We start from the raw sequence: 25,039 nt of genomic DNA, 5'->3' as shown, positions 1-25,039 counted from the left end.
AGTAATGGTCATAAAGAATGACCATGACCAAAAGACATCTTCCCCCTTTAAGGTTCTTGCTAGACCCAACTAGACCCACACCAGAAGAGAAAGAAAGTGATGGTGTTACCAACGCTGAAGGTAACAGAATAGGAAAGAGGGTGGTGGTGAAGGAATACCAGGGTGGCACCAGAGAACTTAATAGTAGCTGTGATTGTGCCCAGGCAGCGGGCACTATTGGCAGAAACCGTGTGGTTGTCCAGCAAATGTTTGTGTAGCTGACTTTGAAACAGGTCTTGGAAAGGCCTTTGGCCCTTCCCCCATCCATGATCCACTCACTCTCCTGGCCTGACAGTCATGCACAAATATTTTAATAGCAGAGCTTTGCATTTAGAGATTAAAGGTCTTATACAAGTGCTGTTAAAAAAAAAAATCAAGCAAGCATTGTTTGGATGTAGATTAGATGAGGAGCTCAGAAGGGGAGACGTGGGCAATCCCTGTGATTAGTCCTGTGATCTTCATGAGAATCCATTCTCCCACATGGGCCTGCACAGTGGGCTAGGTTTCCCGGTAAGGACACACATTCTCACTGTTTACTCCTGCTATCTCCAATGCTACTCAAGTGTTTCACTTCAAAGCATCCCAAGAGAGCGGTCATACAAATCAAAACGGCTTGTGGATTCTATTATTGACGTACCCCCACTGATCTAGACTCAGAGACATGTACACATCAGTGTATTTAGACTTAGTTGCACCTGCATGAGATAAGTTACACTTGTTTAAAAGTTAGCAACATGTCAGAAATGTCCTCTCTGCCACGCACAGACTATTGTTAGCTAAACAATATGATTCTTTCTAATCAAATAACCACTGTGAAATACCTGATTCCCTTTGCACCCAACAGCTGGGGCATTAGCTTGTGTTCCCAGCCTGAGCTGAACACCAACACAATAGGAAGGGCAGAAACAGCTGCAAACGCTTGGGATAAAAAAATTTGCCAAGCAACTCTGCTATTAGGCTTGAGGGTAGGAAGGAAGTAAAATCATTTCTCTGTGTTTTTCATATGTGGCAGCTGCCTTGGGAGGGAAAAAATATGTTGATTCTGTTTTGTAACAGAAACGCTACAGTATTTATTAAAACACAAGTTGCAGAAACTTAGCCTGGCCATGGATTTAGGGTTCTAGTCCAGTCAGAGCATTGACAGAACCTGATTGGAAGTCACTCTGACAAAGCCAGCTGAGGGTCTCCTATCTTTTCCTCATTCTTTCCCTTTTCCCTGCACTGCCTGGGATGTAAACAACTGGGATTTCAGCGTGGTTGGCCGCCTGATTCAGTTGACTGTCAGATGCTTTAGGCTTATTTATATGAAACTCGATGGAACACAAGTATCATAGAAATACATCCCCCGTGGTTCCGGCAGCTCTTTTATCTGTATGCACTATTGCTGCCAGGCAAGCATTTTAATCTCCTCTATCAAAATTTTATTTTCTCAAAAGCAGACTCTGGATTTCCTTTGCTCGCTCACTTGCCCAGTAGAGAAAAGTCAATAGGCACTTAATATATGCTTGATGACTTTAAAATTACCTTTTCTGCTTTCTGCCATTAATGGCAGAAGATAACGTTTCCTCCCATACACACTAAGAGACAAGAATAAAGCATCAGCCTCAGAATTTTAGTTATAATGAGTATATGATTTTATATATACACGATGATATATCCCTTGGTTGGTATGAACTCTTTTATTAAAGTAACTTACTTAAAAATGGGATTTCAGTATAATTTTAACATGTGAGAATAGACTATGACCCTTTTGAAGCTTAAGAATACTTCTTTATGGATGAAATAGGCTATATTTAGGAATACACACACACACACACACATACAGTGAAAACAAAAAAGAGGCCATGAGTTTGAAGAAGAGCAGGAGGGGTATATGGGAAGGTTTGGAGGAAAGGAAGGAAGGGAGAAATGTTGTAATTGTATTATAATCACAAAAATTAAAAAAACTCACTCAAATCTACAGTGACTGTAAAAGTGTATTAATGAAGATCTGGGTTTGTAAGAGAATGGGCAACTTAGAGAAGAAGAAAAGCAGAAATGAAGATGAGGGGAAGCAAGCCATTGCCACAAGCACATCTGGAATTCACTAGATGTCTGCTTCTTCAGATTCTTTGGTCTGTTACTGCAATTATCACTGTAAATGAAAAATGCACATAAACACAAGCAATGTGATCCCATTTCAAAGAGAACAGGTAACAGCCACATTAGAATGTTAAAGCGCATAAGTTTGTGGAAGGAATATGTGTCCCGCCTTCACAGTTAAGAACAGAATTAAATGGCCAAGACTGGTGAGGCATGTAGACAGCATACCAGATAGGGCGATGGGGAGAAGAGGCGTGGTCAGCAGTGAGGGAGCAGTTGTTGGGGAAACTGTGTGAGAACGAACGCTCCTGTCACAGAATCTTTGTCAACATTCTGTGACCTTGTGACTTTGAAAAAGTCTCACCAAGCTCAAGAGCATAAGTGATTTGTAGCTCTTACATTATGATGGTGATCAAGATTCAGACTTTGTAAAGACAATGAGAAGTTTCAAAACTTTGCTTTGTAAAATAATATAGGTACACGGTGCCTAGATGGGTAAGTCAGAGGGAAAAAAACATCTCATCACCCTCAATTGGTTTACTAGATGCCATCAGGATATTAACTACATCAGACAATTAAAAAACAAGCATTATCCATTGTAACACATTTTTAATATTCACACAGGTTCCACAGATGTTATCATCCTTCTGCATTAATTGAGAATCTGCTCATGAATTCATGGTAAAAGCACCAATAACTATTAAAGTGATAAAATACATCCACCATGAGGGGTTGTTAATTTCTGCAAAGTGCTATGATTCCTGTAGCTAGGAAACACTTATTCCATCAAGTCTAAAAATGCGAACCTTTATGGTATGGGAAATGGTGCCCCTGGCCATTAGAAACATTTCTTAATAAAGCCTGCTTTTAAAAAAATTAAGTATCTGAACTTCTTTGTGTGGGACTCCACCATTTTGCAGAATGAGAAGAGCCTGAGATACAGAGGGATTTTGATGATAACATCCCTTCCTGAATCCTGCCAATGTCTCTCAGGGATGTGAATGTCTCTTCTCATGGACACACACGGTTCACACAATAGCTCTCCTTTGATCCACAGTTTCCCCTGAAAGAGGAAAACATTGCCTGGAAGTGCTTAATTGTTTCATTTTTACTTTCCAGTCATGTGACAGAAGTTATGAATGGAAAAAAAAAGACCATTCCAGACAAGAAAATTAAAGCAACCACAGTTGAGTTGAAAGGTTCAAACACTTCACAAAAACAATCTACCTACTTCATAAAAAAGTAGTCCATGCTTCATTGTTGGCCTTTTAGGTTTTGTCTATAGCTTCTACTGCAAGTTTCACCTTTTAACCTGTTTGTAAATAACTTACAGTGAAAACAAAAAGGAATTACACAAAACTAGATACTCTGAGAAATCAGTTACCTGCATGAAGCGACCTTCTGATGTCCCTAGATTACCAATGGTGAGGTCACCTTTGATGAAGGTAGATATAGACGTCAAGAGCACTTGGTTGAACTGGCCCATGAATAAATCAACACGCTGCAGAGCCGTGGTAAACTCCGTCCGATACTCATCACTGCGTACTTCACAGCCTGATGAATTCCTCAGCAGGGTCTGGAATAAAATATGGCCATAAAGTTAAGGTGAATTGAGAGGCAGACAAACTGGGTAAGAAACTTTGCTGTGTGTCATTAAAGAGCTTGCTCAGATATCAAGGATCGCTGTGGAAACAAACAGCCCTAACTAACCATGCACGGACACTGTAGTGACTGAAACAGCACCAGTGTTAGGAAGCACTGTTGTGTGTACAGGCTCTCAAATATGGGAGGCAAAGAGTTTTATCTCAGTTTTATATTGTGGTTCAAATGGACACTCATGAAGATAGAATCTAGATGCTGCTGAAAGAAAAGCAAAACTTTAAATATCTCATTCCTTGATGTAAGTGTAGCAGTTCCTGACAGCAAGTCCTATGAAATGCATTTCAGGTATCATACCGATAATAATCTGTTAAAAGTCATACTATGACATATCTTAAAATTCACGTATATGTGCATGTGTTTGGGGCCAGAGAAGTGTATGGATGTAGTGGTTACAGAGGGTTTTTGGGAGGCAACTGAGCATATGCCAACTGCCTTCACCAAGATCCTGAATATATGCATTGAGTAGAATTCCTACCATCTTTCTTTGCTCAGAAATTGAGGTAATCTCTGTTTTACTCTCTCCATCTGTAAAATGCTACAGAAAAATGTCCCCACCACTTAGAATTGTTGCAAAGATAAACTTAACCAGCTCATACGAGTCTCTGAGAACAGAACCAGCATGCAGAACTCCTCTTTACACTCAGTCACCACTGGGAGAAAGGTTAAAAAAAAGTGCACATCAATTATCTTAGGAGGCAGCTTCCTGAAAGATGAGTACCAATACGGTTTTGACCAAATTCAACTAGAGGGGATAAAAAAATACTGTTCAATAATGCAGCACAAAGACAAGCTCTGAGGATCCCTGTCTCTATGAACCCTGGTTTTTCTTTTACCAATCAGATCTAAGCTTCCTGGTCAGCACCATTCATGCCTGGATATCCACATCAGACTTCCCAAGGCTGCATTCTAGGATCACGCCTGGACCACACACTTGTCATGGTCTCCCTGGCAACCTGCATCTCCTATGATACCTAGTTCATTGATTTGACATTTGTATCTCCATCCATGTGTCTGAGAGATCCCAGGTTTAACAGGAATCCCTTTTCCCTGACTTTATGATATTATACATCTCACAGCATGACTCTTCCATCCCTTTAGATGTTCAATTCAGACATCCAAATGTCTACACGATTCCCCCTTCTCTTTCATCCCTCCATTTAACCTACCATCAACTTCCATCAGTTTCATTTTCTAACTGTCCTAGTTAACTTTCTCTTGCTGTGATAGAACACTGACCAAACTGCGACTTGGGGTGGAAAGGGTTACTTGGTTTACATGTCCAAATCACAGTCCGACCTTGAGGGAAGGCAGGACAAGAACTCAAGCAGAGGCAGGAACCGTGGAGGAATACTGCTTTCTGGCTTGCTTCCAGGGTCACATTCAGTGGTCTTGCTGCACAAGGATGACACTACCTTCCCACACCAACCATCAATCAATCAAGAAAATGCTACACAGAACTGCCTCCAGGCCATTCTGATGGAGGCATTTCCTTATTAAGGTTTCTCTGTTCCAGACCGATTCTACTCTGTGTTAGTTTTTAATCAACAGACTATGTCCCAGACCTACCCATGGTCTCTGTCTCCAGCACCATGATCTTTGTCCTAGCCACTGTCAGCTTAGCTGTTCAGATTGCAATAGACCTTTTCTTTCCTTTTCTTTAAATGATTCAATACCTCTTCCCTCTTCTTTTCTATTTAGAACACTTAATGTATCTCCTTGCTCTCAGGTCTGCTAGATTTCATAACATGTGGCTTCTGTGGGTCTGAGTTCTCTGTGTCTCAGTGTGCAAGCTTGCTTCCAGCTGTCCAGGGGTTCCAGGTACTAATGATCCTGACTTATTGGGTTTCCTTTTCCGGGGTGCTGGTTTTCTGCCCCTTTGCTACTATATAGTGGTAGACTGAATCACGGAAAATAGAGTGCTAATAAATAATAATAGTGTGACTGAATAAGCAAGGTGGAGGGGCATGAGTGTGGAGCAGTGAACTAGTATTTTTTAAACTATCTTTTTCAGGAATAGGACAGTTAGGAGGTCATGAGAAGCAAGGGATGCTTGGGTCCTCATTGTCCTGATAACAGCTGGGAATTGGCAAATCTGGGCAAGACGAAGGAGGTGGTGGGATATACTAAGGAAAATATAGTCTATCTTAGACAAAAAGAAATGGCAGTTCATTCTTAGACATATTTGTATACAGCAAGGAAAATGATTTAAAGTTAGAACTCTATTATTATCATATATTATAATAATCAGCCTCCAACTCACTGCTCAAGAACAACAAAAAATTCAGTTTTATTTCCGTATCATGACTTTATTCCATAAGGCTGACCACCCATCACATGGGACTGGAAAGTTCTTCTATCTTTTGCCTCTATGGTTAAAAGCCACCTACAATATGCACCGACAATTTCTTCATTTTAAGTGGCAATCAATTAGCAAACTGAGAGAGTCTTAGAGATGATAAACTGTTGCATCTTGTAATTAAGCAAATGTTTAAGTTCTGGACACTTATTTTGATGTATTAATGAGCACTAGCTACTATTTAACTAGAAGCTCTTCTTCACTAAAGTACTATAGATTATTCTGAGGCGTAGCAGATAAGTGGGATGTACCAGCAACTCAATAGAGATCGATTGATTGATAATTGAGTTTCTACTGGTGATCCCTGATTCATTTTGTAGAGAAAGCTAGAGCCAAGGGAGGCTGCTTAAAGCCACAATGAACAATTTAAAATCTTAGACCATCTGAAAGTACTCCTTTAGAGGAAGGCCTGCTTCAGGGCCAGGTTTCTGTGGCTGTCTTGTTCCTTCTCTTATTAGGCTCTACCTTCTGCACTCTACTTAACACATTTTCTGGGATATAAATACAGTGTAATAGTGTGTGGAACTATCATGGATCATAAACTACTGTCAGCTTTCTGTCATCAAGACACAGGAACTCTCATATCTTTTGTCCCCAGTGCCCTCCATCATGCCTAGGTGATAAGCCTGGCTGGAGAATTTGTGTATCCGCAAAGCCACCAGAGACCAAGCCCTTCTCCGAAGCAGCTTGCTTAGTGGGGTGAAAAAGGGCTTGGGTCAGGTGATCTCTGCAAGTTCCTTGGAATGTTTGCACGCCTACTGCAGCTTGCTGACTTCTTCAGTGAAAGAGGGTGCTGCGACCAGGGTTTCCACCCCTACACCTGGTTCCACAGATGTAAAGGTTAAATATAAATCTGCATCAGCACTGATGTGGTACTGATATTGTGAACGTCAAGGCTCTTCCTTCGGGAAATCAGTCACTAAAACTCATGCCTTCAAGGATTTGTAATATAGAGCTGTGTCTCGTTCTTCCCCCCTGCCCCCCAGTAAAATTCCTATGTGGAGACATTGCACAATGCTAGGACAGGAGCTCCAGGACTCCTTGATCTCGAAAGATTGTGCAATTTAGAGCTAAGAAACAAACAGGGTTGAGGACATTCTACTTTCACAATGCATGGATCCATATCTAGTTCTTTACCATCTTGTCCCAGAGCACAAAGTTAAAGGGGAGGAGTAAAGATGATGGCTTCCAGAATGAAGTGATGTCCCAGCATTTGCTGCAGGAGAGGCAGCTCTTCTTATCACTGTTCCTACTGAGAATCTTGGGCAACCCAGAGACTGGGCAGGCCCACATAGCTGCATGCTTTCTGAGCCTTAGCAATGGGATTTTAATAGTGAGCCCTGGTTTAAGCTCTCTATATTGCAAAGCAACATGTACAGAGGGCCAACTCTCAGTCTGACTCACTTTGTCCTATAAAGACGTGGCTTACCTCAACATATGCAGCCACAGGATTGTGCACCACACGTACACACACACACACACACACACACACACACACACACACACACACAAAACTTGTTGCAAACTCCTTTCCCTAGCCTCTATCTTACATCTCATCCTAGAGATAACAACTACTCTGCACTATAGACTTTGAAGTAATACCTTAATTAATTCAGTGTTTTGTTTTGCCTGTGTGTATATTTTCATTATCATGAGTACTTGTCAGTTTTTTTTTTTTTGTTGTTGTTGTTGTTGCTGTTTTTTTTACCTGACTCAGGCATACGATTTTTTTCCCTTTTTGTGAAAAGGAAATTGAAGTGCTAGCAACCTCAATAGGTTTGACTCAAAATGTTTTCCCCAATTAACACTGTGATGTATGCAGCGAATGTGCAATTACCTTTAATTCAGTGTAATTAAGAATGTGATATATTTAAAATAGTGATTCTTTTAATTGATCTATAGGACAGATTTAGCTCGTCTATAGATAATTTAAATCAGTCACGTAGATATTTTTTTTTAAAAGTGTAGTGTTGTAAAACCATTTCAGCTTACTCACACCAGCTCTTATATCCCTGACCATGGCAGATTAACAGAAGATTTTAATATAAACTTTATGCATAGTCACATTTTGCATAAATTCTACGAATGGCTTTGTGGGGGACTCAGCATTCAAAATGCAAAGTGTCCTTCCTTTCTTAGACTTTCTCATCAGTTGTCTATACACTCAACTATGTCCGTGTCAGGAGCTCTCCTCTGTTTTCTTCCCTGAGCGCCATTTCTGTGTGGCTCATGAAGAGCGGCTGCAGGCAGATAGATGCACAGGGCTCTGGACTTCAGGGTCTGGTCATGCTTTGCGGATAAGTTTAACATCCCAGTCACGTGAACGTCTCAGAGATCATCACTAAAGCCAGGAGTCCCTGTACAGTAGAAGAAGTAGCTCCTGGGCAGCGCAGGCTAGTCTTTAGTGTCAAAAGCTGGTGTTGCCTGGACCTTGTCCTGTGCTAAGAAGAGAACTCAAGCCAGATGATGTTCTCAGGGCAGAGCTTGAAGGGAAGATGTTTGTCTACAAGCTCTGAAGGGAAGATGCTGACTTCCAGAGCTAAGAAGAGAACTCAAGCCAGATGATGTTCTCAGGACAGAGATTAAAGGGAAGATGTTTGTCTACAAGCTCTGAAGGGAAGATGCTGACTTCCAGAGCTAAGAAGAGAACTCAAGCCAGATGATGTTCTCAGGACAGAGCTTGAAGGGAAGATGCTTGTCTACGAGCTCTGAAGGCAAGATGCTGACTTCCGTAGATGAAGACATTCGGAGATAGGGCTTCACCGGCCCCAGGATTACGACCACCTAAAAAGCCTACTCCAGCAGTCTAACTGCGAGTCAGGCAGAAGAGCAAAGCTGGACGCAGAATCCCTTTCAGTCTGGCCAACCACCAACATAGCACAAACCGGGCTATGGTTGGCCAGCTGCTGGCTCAGCACCAGTGAGTCACCAGGTGACAATGCTCACTTGCCTGGCGGTGGTGACCTAACTCCACAAACCCATTGGCTTTGCACCCCTCAGGGCCATTACATCTCCATATCTGCCTGCAGGCTATATTTGGACGGGCCTGACTCAAATCCATCAGCTTTCCTCCCTGCTGCAGTGTAGGAATTCTATACATCATTTACCCCTCTCCCCAACACTGCTGAATATTGAGCCCAAACGTCTGCAGACACTAAGCACAAAATCCTACCAAGCCAAACCCCCAGTCATATTTCTCATTATTTTATCAAGAAAGTATTGTGTTTTTACTGTGGTTACCTGCTCAAGACCAAGCCACTCAAAGATTCCAGTGTGGAGAGGGGAGGGGCTCACAAAGCCCACTCTTGGCTGAGTCCTTTTATTTTGGAGATGGACTAGAAGGAGATTACAGTCACCCTTTCATAGATGACCCACATCTGTGTGCATATAAAACAGCACTAAATGGACTCAATAGGTTGTACATAAAAAAATAACAGGACGTGAAGCTGGAAGGGAGATACGCTGGGGTAGGAGGAGTTAGAGAATGGAAATAGGGATTGGGTATAATAGGGTATATGTATTTATGACGTTTTCAAATAATTAAAAAACATAATAACTATGTTAGACTTTGAAGGTCACAGGACCCCGTGACATTACTTTTTGAATATATATGTAGTTCTTTAAAAATGTAAAAATCATTCTTAACATGACACATAGGCCAAAATGTTTTTTTTTTTTTTTTTTTTTTTTTAAAACCATCTTCTGAAGGTACTGCGCACATAGGGAGACAAGAGACCAAGTCATAAAAACACGTAACTAATTATGTACAACAAAGAACGGAGCCGATGGGTAACTAAAAACACTCACTGGCGGCGGGCGAGTGCCTGCAAGACTAGAGTGGACTGACAGTGAGATCAGTGTGGACTTGAACAGCTGCAAAGCCCCGTGGCAGAGATGGATGCCGAGCGAGGTCTTGACAGAAGTTGGACTACAGAAGGGTAAATTCTTGGAACAGATTACATTTTTATGTACATATGTGTAGGGCTTTCTCTTTGGATGTGTACAAATGCTTACATTCATACATAAATAAATGTCTACTCTTGGGATTAGAACACTCAAAATTCTACAGTGGTACGTACCGGCTTTGGAATTGGAAATGTTAGAACGTTTGCATCTTTATCATATTCTAAGGTGAATCAGATATAAAACAGGCTGAGCCCATGTGGTTTTGGTTAGCAGCCTTCATAGTGAGCAAGGAGTGACAGTGATTCATAAAACTGTTCCAACTATGGCAGAACTTGATGCTGTGAGGAGGTTTTCCTGTCTTTCTCTGTGTAGTTAAGAGAAACCAAACTGCAATGGACTTATTTCATAGATACTAGAAAACCAGACGGCACAAAGCCAATCATTACACTACATTAGCCCATCAAAGGGAAGCCACTTTTCCTGAAGGTACTGAGAACCACAGCTTCCTTGTGGGTCTAGCAAGCTCTCACTGTCAATAAGAAGTATCTAATGACTGCCTTAGCAGAAGACCAGAAGGGGTGAAAGATGGATGAAACAAAGGTGTTCAATCATGCCCTGGCATATTGTTGAAGTCCATGACTACTCTGGCCAGACATTAATCCACCTGTCAGTAGCTCTTATCCCTTTTGCCCACCTTAGCACTAACAAGTGAGACCCCTTTCATGTTTTCTCATCTGGTTTCAGACTTGAACTACTTATCAGAAACTTCATGAGTGGGCAAAGTATCCCAACCCAATTGTCTCATTTCAAAGGGGCCTTTCCAGTTCAGGAGAGGGTTTCTCTGCTTAGCATGTACTTCATGCCTATGAAACGGTGCCAAGTGAGGAGGGATCCTGTGGCCACAAAGGGTGGTACTGATAAAGACATTTATTCTTTTCATTATCCATACATCATTTTAAATGTGAAACCATGATTGATGTCTAGCAAGAGAAAATCTGTGGTTTTCAAGGGCAAATGTCAAGGAAGGGTACCACTGTGACTAATTGAGTAATGCCCAGTAGATGTCCAAAGTTCCTTTCCTCAACAATATCACTTAGTTCTAAGAATGTTCCAGAAGGTCTGAAGGAGTAGAGATGTCCTCCCCCTGAAGCCTCTTAATGGATTTAACCCTTTTCTGGTTTCATTTAACTACCAAATTCAGTAATTTCCATCTAATCACCTTCTTTATCTCTATATTTTCATCTCCTTTCATTTTTCTTCCCTCTTCGATTCATCATTTTTCCAAAGTGGGTAGAGTGTACATGCACCCCAATAAGCCTCTCTGCCAATGCAGCAATCCAAATCAGACCAAACCAAACCAAGTCAGAGAATGCCCACATTTTAATGGATACAACGTTCCCGGGTGGCCTTCCAACCCCCCCAGAGAGGAGATGAAAGAGAGACCAGAAAAACCACATGTCTACTTTCTGCAGGGCAGTTTAAATACCCTGTGGGAATGGTCATGAGCATCTTTGAGGGAGGGGTCATCATTTGGTGGGCTTTCTGAAATGCAGCAGGGTTTCAGGGAGATAGGGGAGGGGGCTTGGGTGGACCTCCCACCATAGCATCCCAGACTCTCTGGGTGTGGATAGCAGTGGTGGAACCTTCCACCATAACACATAAGCCAGAAGAGATAGAACCTTTTAGTTTCTCCTCACTGTTAATTTAAATCTTCAAAACCACTACTCTATAAATTAAGTTTTTAGAGATTTGAGGGGCAAAACAAAAGATAGTTATAGGACATGGTGTCTTTACTAATAAACACTTTAATAGCTTATTTGAAATGTGGATCTGTGCTATAGTGATTTGTTTGGTGAGTCCGTACTTTGTTCCAACTATTGTTTAAGTACCAGATATATGAAGCTAGAATCTGTTGTCCATATCAAGGGAATAACAATATGAGTGGAAAATATGTCACTCTGCATGTGGTAAGAGATGTGCTAAAATGGGTAACAAATGTCACCATAATACTCAGAAAACGTTAGACTATAAAGGGTGTTGCGGGAGGGGACCTAGAGTTAGGAGAATTAAAAAAAATCGAGAAGAAATGTGAGGTTGACAAAACGTGTGTTGGAGGAAATCGAGGCTGAACATAGAAGGCCAGGCTGTGAGGGAGACCGACAGGCCCGATCAACTATAGCCATGATAGGCTGGGTATGGGGCAGCATTCAGCAAGGCACTTGAGCCACAGAGCATTGGTGTAATTTTTCTCCTAATTTTTATTCAGTGATCAAACCTATTTCAGTGCTAACTGGCATAGGCGTGATGGGATACTGAAATGCCAGAAAGTAAGCCAGGGGCTTCTATTATCTTCTACCATGGGTTAGTTCTTGATTGGCACTCTACCACATGTGAGGGAAACCAGAGCCCAAGTAAGGGACTCCTTGGATATCATCTTAATGAGTGTGGACTTTACTCTTCTGCACCACTGAGGACTCCCTGGATTGTTCCTATGGTTGTAGCTATAAAAACACATTGCTTTCAAGAAAGTTTACCACATCATCGGGATTCTGGAGACAGAGTCAGTAGAGATGGGGACAGATCTAGGGTGATCTAATTTTATCTTACTGGCATCATTTTTTAACACACTAACAAAAAAAAAACCTGATAGAAGCAATAACATTTTCTATTTCTGCTTTATGAATACATAGAAAGAAATTAAGGATTTTTAAACTACACATTTACTGGGAATGAATCCAGATTTTTATTTTGAAGATGGAATAGGAGACTGTTCATGAAGAAGGCTGAGGCAGGCCAAATGATTCCTTGGAACTATTAAATTTCCTGATTAAATAGGTGTTGTTTGCATCTGCACTAGTAGCTGGATAAGGCGCTTAAGGAATCCCTAAGAGAGGCTGGGCTGCAGGAGGAGAATGTCAACATGGGTTAATGAATGAGAGAGGTTGTGTAAACGATTACTTAATCCCACTGGAGGGTTTTCCTGAGCCACTGGGGAACTGGGCTGAGGTTGATAGACAAGAATGGGTTAGAAGGAAACAGAGCATTAAGCAAACAATACTTCAATTTACTTTGTGATTTGCCTGTAGCTCAGGCAATAAAAAATAAAAGCCACACTAAAGAAAAAAAAGGTAAGAGGAAGCTATCCTGCTATCATTGTTAAAGTCGTTATCCATCCATTCACTGGAATGAAGTGTTCATTATACAGTCACAGACAAAATAGAAATTTGACTGTTCCTTAACAATTTCTTGAACCATTAACATAGTAGAGAAGTAAATAAAGTTCTGGGAGTTGTATCAGATGCTTCCTAGGGCCAAAAATGCAAGGAAAGCTTTAATACAAAAGCAGCATTTATTTATGACACCATCAGTGTTCACTTTCCCAGAGGTTCCCAACCCTTCTCTTCGTGAGCTGCTGTACAATCAATCCAATGGTTGTCTTCTCACAAGGGTCTCAAGTCATCTGACAGCAAGAGTCTTCACCATTGTTACCCTAGAGCCCATGGAAATAGGCAGGGTTCTCATTTTTCAATAAGGAACTTTTTTAGTGGGTGGGAAAATTATCACAATTTATCGTAGCATGACACCACCTGTAAGGCTGGACTATGTTTAAGTTCTCTTTGTATATGTCACCGACTTAAATCTTAAGTGTTGGACTTTTCAACCTCGATTACAAGTTTCACCTAATATCATTAACTTCCATGTTTCAAATCCCAATGGATATTCCTAGCATCGGGACAATGGTAAGAGTGAAATTGTATGTTGTATGCCTAATTCTATCTCGAGTCACCACTTTTATAATAATTAAACTTACAGAAGTTGGACTTAGTTGAGAGTAAGAAACAGTACTAATTTTTTCCCACAGTGTCTCCAGATAAACCCAATGTAATGTGCCGTTTTTCAAAGTAAAAATATTTCTCAATCACCCTTACTAATATAGTTATGCTTCTTGTTTACCACGATGGTGGAGCCACCAATTAGTTTCTACTTAATAAATTATCAGATGTATCCCATCCCATTGTAAACTCCCCACAATAATTCAAGTTGCTAAGTATCGGGATTACCTAATGTGACCCGAGGGTTGCCTCTATTATTGCATTTTGGGACATTTCTAGAGACTTAGACTGTCTTATGTTGTTGAAAAAGAGGATGAGAATAGTTTCAGTTTCCTATTTTCTTTTCCCAAACGGTGTATGTTTCTTCCATCTACTCGCACTTATAAACAGTGTATGACACTCAAGATTCTGGTCACTTTCCTGGAAACTAGCTAGCCCTCTGCCTGTAATTACAAGCTGCAGGAAGGGGCAAGCCAGTGACCTCCCTGACTTGTAGGCACAGGACCAAGCTCTGAAGATTAAATGCCTCCTATCCCCTTGGCAAACACCCCTTTCTTTGTTGGCCAAACAAAAGTGAACAAATAAGCACAGAGAAAGGTGAGTGTTTCTTTAGATCTGTCAGACATATTTTTACACCTGCACTTCAAACCTTCACGGCTTGTGCAGATGATGAAAACAACATTGTTTACGATTCATTCATAGAAATATGAGTGCAAATTTGCTCAAGGTCATATACTCCCATGGTCCATATGCTCTTTCTTTAATATATAGATTTGTTTGGAGCTTCTAAGGTCAAATGAGCAGGACCTGTTGTCATGATCTACAATGTAGATGCTTGCTTGGTAGTAAAGCATGGCAAAACCTCCCTACTGAGACCTTTCCTCATTTAGACATCTGCATAATTAAACACGTAGAAACAGATGAAGATGATTAACGTGAGAGAGAAAGGCTTCATGTGTGTGCAGCAAAGATGAAGGAATTGGCAGCACAAAGATGACCCTGGCTGGAGAGCACACATTGGGACATTCAGGAAGTGCTCGTGAGATGGGCGTGAGTCCTGGGAGGACATTCAGGAGGTGCTCATGAGATGGGCATGAATCCTGGGAGTCTCTTGGCTCCCGCTGGGCCTCGCAGCCACATGATCCTCATGACCAGGAAACACACTAAAAAGGGATGTAATTGTGAAGGGTACACTCTGGATACATAACGACAATGTGACTTGGGCCACCTCAGCATCACATTCCCTTACATTCTATTAATGTCTATAATGCTGTGGGTTTCAAAAGGACTTATTTTTGTGTTCTCTGAGCTGCATGATTCTTCGTCACAGGACTCATGAGTAATAGGAGAACCCTTTTCATCTGCAGAAGAAATGTCTCCACAAATACTGAATGTTGACACAAAAGAGAGGCAGGGAGCCAAGGAAGAAATAATCCATCCCAGCAGAAAACCTAATTCCAAAGAAGATGAAGGGGACTAGGCTTTAAGAAGCAGTGAGTGAGTACCGCTGAAACCATACCTATAGCTTGTAGCCATGCACACATTACTTACTTCACACTAATCCTTACTAAAACACACTGGCAATTTTGTATGACAAAATATGTTTTAAAAAGTTAAACTGTAAACAGGGCACTACACCTTCGGATATTTCTGTTAAGTATAAAATAATGTGCTTTCATGGCCCAACCCACTTTAAAAAGCTAAAGCTAAATGTAGCAATTTATGCTTCAGACATAAGGCTATGAAATAGATCACGATTATTAGCATGTTAGACACGGCGTACGTTTGCCCAATATATTATAAATACATTAAAGCTATAGTGCTTTTTCTACAGTTTTAAGCTTCATGTAAAAGTTAACTTTTATCACTCCAGAGCAGTCTTTTAAGACTAGACCATAAAACATAGATATTGCCATTCATCTATATTCACAGATTATGTCTTATTTCATGAATTACAGGACATCCTGTCTACTTGAGTGACTTGGTCACTCACTGTCATCGCCACTAATCCATTGCTGCAAGGAGGCAAATGTCATATACAGCTGTATTCCCACTGCCCTACTGTTAGGTAGCACTCAGTCAATAACTCTCGGGCTTCCTACTGGATCCTGATTGTGTAATAAATCCCTTTTCCTCTGACTCTTGCTGAAAATAGTGTTTACAAGTATCTGCTCATTTTATGCCCTAAATAAAACAGTTAGGCTCTGGCACTTAGTTTAAAGTAATACGATGGAAGAACAAGCTTGCAATGCAGTTAGCTAAAAATAAATGGAAAATATTGCACATTTTATTGTCAAGATCATTTTTAGAGACATTCATTTTTGCTATCGACTGCCACCGCATTAGTGCTTGCAACCTGTTTAGTGCATTAGCACTAAACACTATTGATTCATTCAGAGCCAGTGGGCCAGTCCAATCCTGCCTTGTCCCCAAATCCTGAGTGCCTGTTCATCTTCAGTGCTAGCAGGTTGCCTGTGGGATGCTAAGTGTTAATCAGACATTTTAAATGTAAACTATCGGCAGAACATTTAGCATTCAAATGTATACTTTCCTGGTATACAGACCTACATCCTAGGCCACCATGAATCATCTATGTATTTTGTGATGACAACACAACAAACTGAATCTCCATAAAGTCAGCTCTACATCAGAATGCCTTCCAAACCCAAAATGACCTTAATTCACCCCTTTTACCTAGAGCGCAATCTGAAGTGTCATCTGCCATTTAATGCTCTCTGATTGATGAACATTTTGACAATGTACCCAAATAAGGTAAGTTAATTATAACAGTGCATTTTTTATATGATTCATAAACCATCTTTTCCCATGTGCGAACATGGAAAATAGTTAAAACAAACTTTCGTTCTATTTAGCACTATTTAGCACAAGCTAAACATTTCCCTTTCTTTTTCCTTCTGAGAGATGGGCAACTCTTCCTGAAGCATCTGTGTACACACACTTCATCTACTCTCACATTAGCCTAGGTCCCAGGTAAGTGCAATAAACTGCTTTCCCAAGGTAGAACCTGGCTTTTAGAATAGGAAGTCAATATTGCTCAGCTGATGAGTCCTATGCAAATGGAGCATTTTAGTTTGAAAAAAATAATTAGCCGACTGGAATGTATCTAGGATCTTAGAATCACTCACCGCATCTATGATTAAAAAAAAAAAAAAAAAAAAAAAAAAAAAGAAAGAAAGGAAAAGAAAAAGAAGTCAAGGGAGTTTTATTGACTTCTATTGACTTCAAGAGTAGCCAAGCTTTTGGTTTCATTTCATGGGCTCCGGGGATGTGACTTGTAGCCCATACCTGGACACTTGGTCATTCTGAGCCCACTGTGTCAGTATTTGTACCTATCCACAAATAAGTACCAGCAGAGATTCCTGGTGAGTCCTCTCTAAGTTCTGGCAGATCCTTGTTTTTCTTGTTTGAAAGAGAAGATAAGAATGCAGGGAGGGATGGCCACTGATAAGACAGAAGTCTGGAGGAAGGGTGCAACATCCAACATTTGGAATATTACAGTATGTTAAAAAAAAGTCTGTTATTACTCAATAGGTTATTATCCTTATCAACATGCGGGGTTCCGCATGCTTCCAGTAATCTCTAGCTGTGGAATGTGGGAATGGAAACATCACATATTGGTGCTTTGGTTTTAGAATTTTTACCTTCTCCAAAAGTCACCTTCAAAATCCATTTGTTCTCCTGTTGGACTTCTTGTCCAATACAGGCAATACAGCAATTTCCCCAAATGAATCACCATGTAGGGATCAGCAACTTAACACAGTCATGGCCTGCTTTAAAACAGAAAGGACAGGAAGCAGTCTTAAAATGCAAGGGGCATGGCTAACCTCAGCTGACCCATATGTGGGAGAGATTGTTACTCACATCCGGAGTGAGTTCCATCCTCAGGTAAAGGCTACCTAGATTGCTGGCCAGAGTGTGAACCTGAACTCTGTCCTTTTGCTTTTGATTTATGAAAGCATTGTGCTGTGACATTTTTAGATCTTTTCTGCAACGGGCCTGAGAACAGACATATGATGGTTTAAGGGGTTATAGAGGAATGGGGAAAAGGCACTAATGGTTCATTTACTTCTTTTAAAAAACACACCCAGGGTGTGTCCAATGAACTCAGAGAATATTATGACATTCTGGAAGGAAATTTTGTTTTTCTTAAAAAAAAAAAAAAAATGTACTGTGCCATTTTGTATGCAATGGATAGCAGGGAGAATTCAAATAATCCAGGAAACAGCAACTTGCTGAGTCTGGAAGAGAATAAATCCAACAGCTATAGAAAAGAATCAAGTGAAAAATTAGTACAGTTTTAGCTAGAGTTTTTTTTTTTTTAAAAAGTAAAGTACATCAAATCCTTGTACTTCAAGGATTTTCTTCCTTAAATGATTTGCTTTGGTAGCAATTACATTTGATGTACAGCCAAGATATTTAAGTTTGGAGCAATGTCTAATATCAAGAATGAAGAATCCTCAGTAACAATACACATAGGGCAACAGGCCCTCATTTCTGAGCACAGGAAGTAAAAAAAAAAAATCAACTTTGTAATCTGACTTCACATTTTTCACTAATACAAAATGCATTCTCATGAGAGCACTACATAGTCTAAATGAGCCATGGCGAACCAATCAAACAATGTGGATGTTATTTCTAATGCTTACTCCACATCTACAGTTTGAGTAGTATGGGAGATTATAGATACATGGCATATAGAGAGTTATAAATCTCTGTTTTATTAAATAGTACAAGACATGCCTTGAGGAGGACAGATCAATAATGGACCTTGTGGTTTCCTGATGGAATGCTGCAATTATTTTCTTCCATTACAACTTAAATGTAACTCAATTTTACCCATCTATCATCTTGATGATAGTGATAAGAAACATCACTGAATGCTTGTTTTTCTGCTTATGCTTAATTCCTTGTTTGCATCTTTTTTATTTTTATTTTTATTGAAAACGGTTATGATTGCCTCCCTTTCTCCCTCTGACTGCTTGGAGTGGTGACCCTTTAACCCTGGCACTCAAGAACGGAGATGGAAAATTACTACCTTTAGTTTCCTTTATTTTGGGAAGCAGTTGGCTACCCTTTGAATTGGAGTACAAGTGCTATTTGAGAAACAAGGAAGCTCAATAAAAACAACCTATTTGGTTGACTTTTCCTGGAGCTATACTGTCTAATTTTTAATGCAAAGTTTGACTTGAAGTACATAAGCAGGATATCTTGCTGTGCCAAAGCTAGTTTAAAATTTAAGTCAGGGAATGAAGCAGAGTTTCTTGAGTGTAATGCAGTTGGATTCAGCTGTCACCCGTGGTGTCAGCCCACTCAGACATTAACCAATTAAGCTGTATGGAGTTTGGTCACTCACAACATATAGAGAGGGCAGTGAAGACTCTCATGGAAAACAGAACCACAATGCATGGCTCCTTTCTTTAAGGAAACAAACTGACCATTTGAATTTGCTTCTCTTTTATAGAAGTATTTTATAATAATAGCTATCATTTAATATGAGCAGGAGACAAAGCCAATGCTGTTGAGTATTATTGTACTTGTCCACATGACAGGTTCCACAGGAGGCCAGAGCGACTAGAAAATGAAAATAAAGTTCTCAAGTTCAGCAGTTAGAAAACAGTGCGGTGCAGACCTGAACCCAGATCTTGTACCTAAGTCTCCTTTCATTAGGTTATTCTTACTCCCAAGGAGCTAATTTCATAGTCATCTTACTGTGCCAGATGGATTACAGGATCACTGCATGTTGTGTGAGCACCTGTGAAGTAGGTTATGCTACTGTGATGTTGAAGATGAAACCCAGCTTGCAAGAAGCAGCAGCAGGGCAGAAGTCACTGTAAACCATGCCTTTCACCCAGGAGTGCATCACTGTCTCCCAACAGCTGATCCAATATTCATTATTAAGATGACCAAGATGTCACTGAGTATAACAACCACATTCAGGACAGGCCCCCATATTCAGGAGGAGTTGACCAATATAAAGCAGACTCTGTGTTTTATTTATTTGTGTGTGTGTGTGTGTGTGTGTGGTTTTTATGTTGACCTGGTATATTTTAGCTACTGTTTTTCCGTTTTAGTTTTAGTTTTTCTTGAGGAAGGGAGCTGGTACAGTGAACGTGAGGTGAGAGTAGGGGGTGGAGAGGATCAGGGAGGAGTTGGGGGAGGGCAAGGAATATGACCAAATACAGTTTATGAAAGCAATTTTAGTAAAAAAAAAAGATGATCCAGATGATGGAGAAATATTTACTACAAGTTTACTTTTTCACAATAGAATGGAACTTTGGTAATGGGATTCTAGAGAAAAGAATGTAATACATTAAAAATATTTTATATAAAGAACCTTTCCTATTTCAACATCCAGTAAAAAGCTTTTCTAGAATATAGTAGTATTTTAAGTCTCCAAGTAAAATATGTAGTATACTTATAGGATTGCTGCTGACTTTGGGAATTTTAAATAGTTCTCCTATTCAACACTTATTTGCTTTTGCAGTAATTGTCTCAGTGTTCATAAACATTTTTTTCCTGGACTTTCAAGTTAATAATTCCTTATGTAAGATTGGTTGAGATTCTAGTAATTTGAAGAAATGGATTAAGGGGTTTTAATGCTATTTATCTCCAAGTAGAAGGAAGAGTTTATTTTTCCTCCTAAAGTTGGGTAATAACAAAATTTCCATATTATAGGGGCATTTTCTCAATGATTTTATTTTGCTCAATTATAGGTAATGGTATATGCATTAACCTAAAACAACATGAATTCATACTAAAATTGACATGTTTATAAAGGTTTACCAATGAATGGGTTAAAAAAAGCAGAATTTTAAAAATGAATTTGAAATTATTGTGGATGTACATACCAATAGAATTCACAGTTAGATGTCATTCGTAAATAAGTCCTTTAAGAACCACATTCAGACTCAACAGAAAAAAAATAGGTGTGCATAGTGAGAATCAAGACTATATTCTTAGCTCTGGCTGTCTTGGAACTCACTCTGTAGATCAGGCTGGCCTCTAACTCAGAGAACTGCCTACCTCTGCCTCTAAACTGCTGGGATGAAAGGTGTGTGACACCACCATCTGACCTAGGGTTTTATTCTTAGAGAAGGTCATTAGAATGAACGACACTAGTATTCCATGGATGGGCACCTATGGCTTGGGATAAGCTCCCAGAAAATGAATTATATGTAGAGACAAGCTCTGAAGCACAAATAAGAAATGGCTGAAACTGATGTGCTCTCAGAACCATCAGATGACTCAAAGGGGCTTTCCTGTTGCAGTTGTGAGAAGATGCCTGTAGACTATGACTAGATTCCTGAAATGTGAGGGGAGAGAAAGCAACATAACTTTGTCATCAATAAGCAAGTTAGGCCTGAAACACCTGCAGCATCCCTGAACAGAAGATCTCCTTTCTTGGTACCTAGTGCTTGATCCTTCAGTAGAGATACTTTTATACATGGTGAGGAGATGAGAGGGTAGAAAGCCCCTCAGATGAATCTTACTACAATCACTGAGGACCGGGTGGGAGCCTAAGTAGAAAGGTACCACCATAGCATCTTTCAGTTTGTCCAAAGGGCAGTCAAGTCTGCCCATACATGTATTAAATATATTAATATCAAAATTACTCAATGTGTGTCTAGTCGTGAAACTTCATACTAAAAATAAACACTCAATTCCAAGATATCATTAGAAGGGTCACCTGATATCTGTCTAAGTTAATCAGCCAAGACAAAAACGAAGCCACCTTATTTCTCAGAGCCTCCCTAACAGCTCAGGTCCTGTAAATCATTTTGTTCTTGCTGCCATCATTTTACAACAAAGCTGGGAAATGACTACATGCTGATCATTGGAACTTTCTGCGGCCCAGGTATGTGAAAGTGGAGTGTGTGTAGTCGTGGTTTCAGAAGAATCTCAGCCGTTAGTAAGTGGAGAAGATAAACAGGCAACTGAAGAATGGAGCTTCGCAGCTTATTTGTCTTTATGGAATTTGGCCTGTGCAAAACTTGGCTTCCCTTGCAAGGAGACTATTGGCAAGTTACATCTTGTTTCCCACAAGAATTTTCGAGATGGGAGTCACAATGGTTTCAGGTGTGGCTTTTGGGGCATTTTTTCCTGCATGATAAAACTGGTCGCCATTCTATTGGATAATCCTGCCCCTTTGTTCCCCCTGGAACACTAAAAACGTCAAAGCGGGTAAGATAAAGTTCAGAAGGTTTTGAGACTTTCTAAAGTGAGTAGGAACATTTACCACTGGGAGGCTGAAATGTACAAAATAAAACGAGACAAGATACCAGTAAAGTAAACTGTCTTTTTAACTGTCTTTCGCACGACAAAATCCAAGCATCAAGGCCATATGCCCTGCAAACCATGGAGAAATTCCTAATATGCTCTTTACACTCATGTTGCTCAGAGAGCTTGCTGGATGCAGGGCAAGTGTTTTCTCCAAGATCCTTCGCATATCACACTTGCACTTTTGAATCCCAGGTTCCTGAAAGAGCTCCAGTTTTCTTCCATCCGTCTGTAGTATTTTCCACTGAAGGAAAGGGCAGCCTGATGAGGCCCTTGTGCTTCTATTTAATTTTGGGGGCGGTTTGTCTTAGTTGGTGTGTGTGTGGTGTCTTTACGCTTGGAGGGGGAAAGGAGGGACATTTGCTTTAGCAGGTAAATAAATTTTCACGTAGGGAAGTATCCCAGGCATCCCATCAAAAGCCAGCCAGATATTCCTGAAAGCATATGCCCTGGGTACTTTCTCTTATCAAGTACATATCGAATGTTCTTCCTAGTTGCAGTTATAACCTGCAGTTGTAAACTGCTCAGACAAGACACACACATTTCCAAAGTCCAAATGTCTTTAGATAGGACTCAAAGTAACACAATTTGTTCAGTTACAGGCACTGAGGATCCCTGTGTTAGGAGGTGCAACCATGATGTATGTGCAAATCTAGACTCAAATCGACTTCCAAGGCTGCAATGGACTCTCTAGGTTGGTGCTTGTCCTGTGTCACGAAGGGATCAAATGAATAGTAGGAAAAAAAAGTATCTAGTTACAGATGGCAAGTTCTACTTTACTTAAGTAAAAACACCAATAATTTTCCTGTGAAAAATACCATTTTTAGTGATCATCAGTCCAAAGCAACAAGTGTGCAGGAATGCAAACCTATATGTTAAATTTTTTTCTTTAGTTATATTATCGCCCTCCCCACCCCACACCGTGTGTGTGTGTGTGTGTGTGTGTGTGTGTGTGAGTGAGAGAGAGAGAGAATGAGAGTGTGTGTATGTGTGCACTCATGAGTGCATTTTGTGTGTGTGTGTGTGTGTGTGTGTGTGTGTGTGTAGGCACATGGAGGCCAGAACTAAGCCCTGGCATTGGGCCTCAGTACCTGTTTGTTTTCATTCATTTATTTGAAACAAGGTCTTTCTCATTCGCCTGGAGAGTGCCAATTAGGCTAAACTGACTACCTGACTTGTGAGGCCAAGGCATTTCTGCTATTAGCACTGGGGTTAGAAGCATGTGCCACCACACCTGTTTTCTTCACATGGGTTCTTGGAATGGAACTCAATTCCCCATGCTTATGCAATAAACATTTCACTCACTGAGCTGCCTCCCCAGCCCTACATTAATTTCATGATACTATTTTAATCATTAATGAAGATCAGTTTCCTAATTTTCTTATAAAAATTCTGTAAATATTTTGAATACAAATCATTTACTAACCACAGAAAAGCCTTGATATCCATTTCTTTAGACTGGTATTTATTCTGCTTTATACCTAATTTTAAATGGGAAGCCCATGACTTACCCGGTTGAAACAGTGCTCATGGTTGGGTCCATAGAAATGCTGGAGACATCTCACATTGTTTTTGTTGACAATCTTGTTGAAGAATTCATTGACATATTTGATGGGGAATGCACAGACTGCCGATCGGTTCATGGGTTCTGCAGAGTCTGGTTTGCTTTGTGCGAACACGCCGTAGAGTATGTCATCATTCGGGCTGGCTCCTATTTGCTTAGCAAGATTGGCCCCAGGTTTACTGACATATGCAGCTTGGAGGATATTAAACACTTCCTCCCTTGTGGATCTCTTTCTTCTTTTTTCTGTGAGAATACACTCCAGAGGCATTTCCATGTAGGAGTGCAACCCAGAGTCTACAGAACAGAACCTGATTATTCTTGTGTGAAAAGTCTGAGCATCTAAGGTTTCCTTTTGTACCGTCAGAAAGTAAATAAAACGGTTGCTTTCAAAGGCATGTATGTACTTTATGGGGTAGGAATCTCGGAATTCAGGTAAGACATCAATATAGGACTGGTCTGTCAAAAACTTAAAACCATCTTGTGTTTCCTTTAGGCGTCTCACCGATATCGAATGCAGTGAATGGTCAGGAAAGTAGGTAGAATTTATCGTATTCCCCACAAAGAAATTGATGAAACGGTCCTTTTCAGACAGGAGGACTTTGGCTCCCAGGGCACTCACTACGCAGTCAGGACACTGGCCTGACTCTTCATCCACATGTGGGGAGAACATGCAGTGAACCTCGGACTGTATGTCAGCAGCATTGTTAGGTGGAAGGACATGCCGCTGGCAGGTCCCTCTGTTGACGCTGCCACAGCTAATGAGCTGATCGTCATAGTATGTGTCAACAAGCAGAGCCATGTTGGTATTGTCTTTCCAGACACCTCCTGATGAATTGGCTTTGCTGCTGCAGTCCTGACATGGAAAACAATCTGGGTGTTCAAACACAGGGCCAGTCTTATACTCGGACACCTTCTGAAGGTCTTTGTCATCTAAAACATAAATGTAGTTTGTGGTCCCGAGGTAAATATGATGCCCGTGTAGAACGACATTCTGGATGGGGGTTTCTGAGGTGAAGTTGGGAAGCTGATACTTCATATTCATGTTCATCTCGGACTTCACTAGGGCCTCCTTGCAGTCCCCATGGCTCCTCTGCAGCAAGGTCAGCAGCAGCAGCACCAGAATGCCAGGTGACAGCACGGTGGGAGCCTTCATTGTGAGACGTTGATCTGTCAAGACACATTCAGGCAAGGGCTATTCAGTCATCATTAGAAACAAAGAAGAATGGAAGCACTACTCCAGCTTCACCAGCAGAAATAACATTTCCTAATTGGAATTTTTACATAGACTGAAAACAAAAA

General features: G+C 40.5%; 1 protein-coding gene across 2 annotated transcripts in view; it reads right to left on the bottom strand.

Moving 5' to 3' along the window:
- Window positions 1-25,039, bottom strand: part of Met (MET proto-oncogene, receptor tyrosine kinase) — a 104,451-nt gene that overhangs the window by 52,528 nt on the left and 26,884 nt on the right. For both annotated transcript variants that reach the window (XM_051175715.1, XM_051175716.1), the window contains 2 exons: window positions 23,688-24,907; window positions 3,506-3,697 (listed from right to left, as the gene is read on the bottom strand). In XM_051175715.1, coding sequence (XP_051031672.1) covers window positions 3,506-3,697; window positions 23,688-24,893 — 1,398 coding nt within the window. In that variant the 5' untranslated portion in view covers window positions 24,894-24,907. The remainder of the gene's footprint in view (window positions 1-3,505; window positions 3,698-23,687; window positions 24,908-25,039) is intronic.

This window comes from Phodopus roborovskii, unplaced genomic scaffold (genome assembly GCF_943737965.1).
Source record: "Phodopus roborovskii unplaced genomic scaffold, PHOROB, whole genome shotgun sequence".
Classification (NCBI taxonomy): Eukaryota; Metazoa; Chordata; class Mammalia; order Rodentia; family Cricetidae; genus Phodopus; species Phodopus roborovskii.
The sequence above is the reverse complement of the archived record's forward strand: the minus strand, read 5'-3'. Positions and strand labels throughout refer to the sequence as shown.